Source organism: Echinops telfairi, unplaced genomic scaffold (genome assembly GCF_000313985.2).
Source record: "Echinops telfairi isolate 266 unplaced genomic scaffold, ASM31398v2 ScPeMD7_7416;HRSCAF=8454, whole genome shotgun sequence".
Lineage (NCBI taxonomy): Eukaryota > Metazoa > Chordata > Mammalia > Afrosoricida > Tenrecidae > Echinops > Echinops telfairi.
This window is the reverse complement of record NW_022111316.1, coordinates 1221381-1225886: the sequence shown is the minus strand read 5'-3', so window position 1 is coordinate 1225886 and position 4506 is coordinate 1221381. Positions and strand designations below refer to the sequence as shown.

General features: G+C 58.8%; 1 protein-coding gene across 1 annotated transcript in view; it reads left to right on the top strand.

Moving 5' to 3' along the window:
• Nucleotides 1–1849: 1849 nt before the first annotated feature.
• Nucleotides 1850–4506, top strand: part of ZP1 (zona pellucida glycoprotein 1) — a 10164-nt gene continuing 7507 nt past the window's right edge. Inside the window, exons 1-3 of the mRNA XM_004715036.2 lie at nucleotides 1850–2068; nucleotides 4067–4188; nucleotides 4341–4500. Of these exons, the coding sequence (XP_004715093.1) occupies nucleotides 1882–2068; nucleotides 4067–4188; nucleotides 4341–4500 (469 nt within the window). The 5' untranslated portion in view covers nucleotides 1850–1881. The remainder of the gene's footprint in view (nucleotides 2069–4066; nucleotides 4189–4340; nucleotides 4501–4506) is intronic.

Here is a 4506-nt window from a genome sequence, read left to right as displayed (position 1 = left end):
CCACAGAAGCATGCCTGTGTTTCATTGACTATGCAAAAGCATTTGACTGTGTGGATCATGACAAACTATGGACAGTCTTGAGAAGAATAGGGATTCCAGAACACTGCCTTGTGCTCAAGAGGAACCTCCACATGGATCAAAGAGGCAGCTGTAAGAACAGAACCAGGGAATACATCCTGGTTTAAAATCAGGAAGTGTGCGTGTCAGGGTTGGGTCCTCTGAGGGATCTGCCACTGGAAACCCTGGGCCTGTAGATATACGGGGTGGATTGGCACAGTGGCGGCAGCTGCGGTCTCAAACATAGCATCCCATCAGGGCTCCTGTTAGAGATGCAGGCTCCCAGGCTGGCGGCACCTCCAGGTGTTCCCATGCAGCTTGGGCTGCGACGCTCAGCTGTGCCCTGCTAGGCCGTTCTCAAGGGCGCCATTACCCTGGCCTGTACTCTCAGCTCCCAGCATAGGGCGAGACACCTTGGAGGCCTCTGTCATCTTAGATTCATCTTGAACTATGCCCCCCACACACACACACACACACAATATATAAAGGACAGTTGCTAAGCACTAGGTCGGCAGTTTGAAACCACCAGCTGCTCTGTGGGAGAAAGACGGGCTTTCTACTCCCATAAAGAGTGACCGTCTCAGAAACCCAAGAGGCAGTTCTACCCTGTCCTACAGGGTCACTGTGAGTCAGCAACAACGATGGCAGTGAATTTTAATGGACAAGGGCCTTCCAAAAAGTTGGTGGGGAAATTCCATTCCCCTTTAATTCTTTTATGATTATTGTTGTTGTTGCTGCTGCTGGAACTTCTTGAAGGCTTGTGGAGCTGCTGGAACCCTGAGCTGTTGGTCCCCGAATGTGGCTATACTCCTGTTGAGAATGAGAACTTCACCCCCCCAAAATTATTTTTTTAATTAAAAAAAAATGAGTGTCCTTCGTTATGTTCCTGGACCATGTGCCAATAGCAAAGCCACCGTCAGGACTGCAGAGTGGACTCCATGCCTCCTCGAGGACAGAGGTGGACACGCAGCACTACCTCCCTGGGCTCAAACATAAGGAAGCGTGTGAGGGTGGCAGGACCAGGGAGTGGCTCTGCTGTGGAGGTGCCACCAGGTCACTATGGGTTGGGGCCGACCCGGTAGCGCTTGACAACAACAATCCCTCCGGAGTGGACAGCCTGTTCCTTCTTCCTCCTCTATCTTAGCCTTGGAAATCAACGAGGGGTCCTAGACTGGTGGGTCACACACCTGGCCCCCATCAGACAGAGTTCCCCAGAGCCGGGCCAGCATCTCCACCATCAGACCCTAAGACCCCACGGGGGGGTGGGGGGGGCCGGGGGGGGGGGAAGAGTGAAACTCAGGAGTCTGCTGCCCTCCCTCACTGCCCCTGCAGCTCCTGCCTGAGGCAGGATGGGGGAGCCCACCAGGGGAGGTCAGAAAGACGGGGCACCTCCCAGCATCTATCCTGCCCCTCAGCCCCACTGTCCTAGGAAGTGCCTCCCTTCCCCTGCACCCCACCCCTCCCCCCAGGCCCATTCCCATCAGCAGAGGTCCAGGTTCATCAGCAGAGGTCCAAGTTCTTCCCAGGCCTCAGCTGTAAGGCAGGGAGCAACCCTGAGGGGCTACAGACACTTTCCATCCAGTTTCTCAAGGCCCCCAGGCTGGGAGGGAGCCTTCCTCTGCTGTGGGGCAGGAGTTTTGCCACGGCCCCTGCAAGGCAAGTGGAGCCCCACCCTCACCCCTCCACCCTCCTCAGGTGGGCCCCCTCTGCTCTCAGGAGCACCCACCTGTCGCCTCTACCTATAAGGCCTAGGCCCTACCAGGCAGGCAAACACTTGGATGGGGAGGTCTGTCCTGTGCTTGGGAGCAGGTACCGTAGCCATCCATGGCTTGGGGTCACTGTGTGATCTTGCTACTAGTCGTAGCGGCCACTCTGGGGCCAGGACTGGGCCAGCAGACTCGGGCCAGGCCGGGGCCCCTGGGCCTGCAGCACAATCACACCTGCGGGGCCCAGGGCATGCAGCTACATGTGGTCCCCAAACCAGGCCGGGCAGTCCACATCAAGGTGGTGGGTAAGTACCTCCTGGTTGGGTTCTCCTCCTTGTCCCCAGACCCTCCCCAGAGCCGGGAGCAAGAAGAGCAGAAAGCTGCCCAGGGGCCTGGGGTGTCTGTCCCACCACCCCCGCTGCGGAGAGTGGAGGAAGGAGGTGACGTGCCAGCCTTCGATACTAGCTCCCCAGCCACTCTTCCCAGTAGTGCGCAGGCCCCTTGTAGAGATGCAGACTCTGAGTCTGTCACTCAGGGTCAACCAGGAGCCCATGCACTGAGCTGTTATTGAGGGGTCTGCTGCTAGAGCCCACCAGCTCGTCGGGGAGGGGGCAGAGGGGGCTGTCTGCTTGGCTGAAGGACCCACCCTTGGAAACTCTGGAGCTCAGTTCTACTCTGACCCTTGGGGTCGCTGTGAGTCAGAACAGACCCAATGGCCTCTGGTTCGAGGCTGAGCTGGGAGCTGGCCCTGGCCTGTGGCGGGCAATGAAGGAGGCACCGTGAGGAAGGTGCAAGGCCAGGGGACTGGGCCGCAGGCGCTCTGAGAGTGAAGGGTGGTGCAGTGGTTCTGTTACCAACCAAGAGGCCCGGGGTTCAAATCCACCACTTCTGAGGAGAACCAAGAGGCTCCCTGCTCCTGTAAAGACTTGCAGGGAGGCTCTACTGGGTCCCATAGGGTTCCTTGGAGCCAGAGCCTCTCAGCTGTTGTCCCCAAAGGCCATCAACTGGGCTTGAAACCGCGGTAGCCTAGCGCAGCCAGCGACTGTCAGAGAACAGCCCCCTGGGGTTTCCGACGCTGGTGGTCTTCATGGGAACAGACAGCCTCATTCTCTGAGTAGTAGGCGGGTTTGAACCACCAACCTTGCAGTTAGCAGCCCAACGGGCCCTGAGTCACAGGGCTCTCGCCTGAATGCTGGGCAACGGCAGGGCCGGGCTGACTGATGTCTTCCTCGACTCCCAGCATCACCAGGCATTCCTTAACTCGTAGGTGCGTCTTCAGGTGACCTCCCTCAGTCTGTCTGTCTCTCCTCTTACCAAGGACACCACCACCCCAGCCCCCGCCAGTTCCCGCGTGGCCACCTGTCAGCCGACAACATCCTCAAAGGCCTTATTTCCTAAAAGGTCACATTCTTCGTGCAAGGATCAGGCTCCAGTGTGCCTGTGCGGGCACACCATTCGGCCCACCTCGGTCAGGGCCAAGCATCACATTGCCAACCCTCCTTGCTGATGGCCCAGGCTGCTGAGCCCCCACTCCTGGCACCAGGCCTTGGTGGACCAGCCTGGGCAGAGAGTGGACCTGGGGTGGAGAGAATGGGGGCACTGAGCTCAGAGTGGATTCAAATCTACAGTTTCTAACTTGTGTGGTCTTGGGTGACTGCCCCCCCCCCACCTTCATCGCTTCTGTTTCCTCATCTGTCAAATGGGAGGGACTGTGCCTGGAGGGAGCCCTGCTCCCAGAGGCTAAGCTGCTTGCTCTGGGCTGACAGGAGGAGGAAGGGGGTTGCCCTCCCTGACAACTCCAGAAGCCAGGAATCCTGCAAACCACCTCAGCTCCATCCCTGAAGCCCCGAATCCTTGCTCTGCCTTCATTGAGAGCACTTGAGCAAGCTCCAGTCCCCATGAGCCTCAGCTGTCTCCTTTCAACCCTAGGACGTAGATAACTAAGCTTAAGGACCTGAAGCTAAACAGCCAGCCCAGGGCCCCCATTTCAGCCCCTTCTTCCTACCCTGGGGGGCTCCTCCCTGTGGAGACTGCTGTGCGGGGGCCAACAAGGGACACCTTAGCCAGACCGATCCAAAGACCAGCTGAAGCCAACCATTGTGTGAGCTGAAGCCTCACAAATGTGGAACCGAGACAGTGGGGAAGGAGCTTGCCCAAGGACGCACAGCGAATTCGTCAAGGCTGGAACTCGGGTGTCCTGCCTCCAGAGAGGGGATTCTTCTCACCCTGGGCTCTGCGTGGCAGCCTCTAGCTCGCCCTTTCAGCACCCTGGCCTCGCTCTCTCCCACCCCACCCTACCGCAGATGAATTTGGAAATCGGTTTGACGTGAACAACTGCTCCATCTGCTACCACTGGCTCACCTCCCAGCCCCAGGGGGCTGTGGTCTTCTCTGCTGACTACAAAGGCTGTCATGTGCTGGAGAAGGTAGGGGGGCTCCGTCTTGGCCAGCAGGGCCCCCTTTGGGGGAGTTGCCCAAGGTCACTCTGAGCTGGGGGTTGTAGAAGGAAGACCCAGTCCTGCGTGCAGGCCCTTCCTGCTCGGCTCTCAGCACCCCTCTGCCTCCCTCCTCTCTGCAGGACGGGCATTTCCACCTGAGGGTGGTGGTAGAGGCGCTGCTACCCGACGGCCGTGTGGAGGCAGCACAAGATACCACCTTCATCTGTCCGAAGCCCCGAAGCCCCTGGGCTCCAGCCACCCACCTGGTGCCCATCACCTGGGTTTCTTCGTACTCCACCCCTCCCC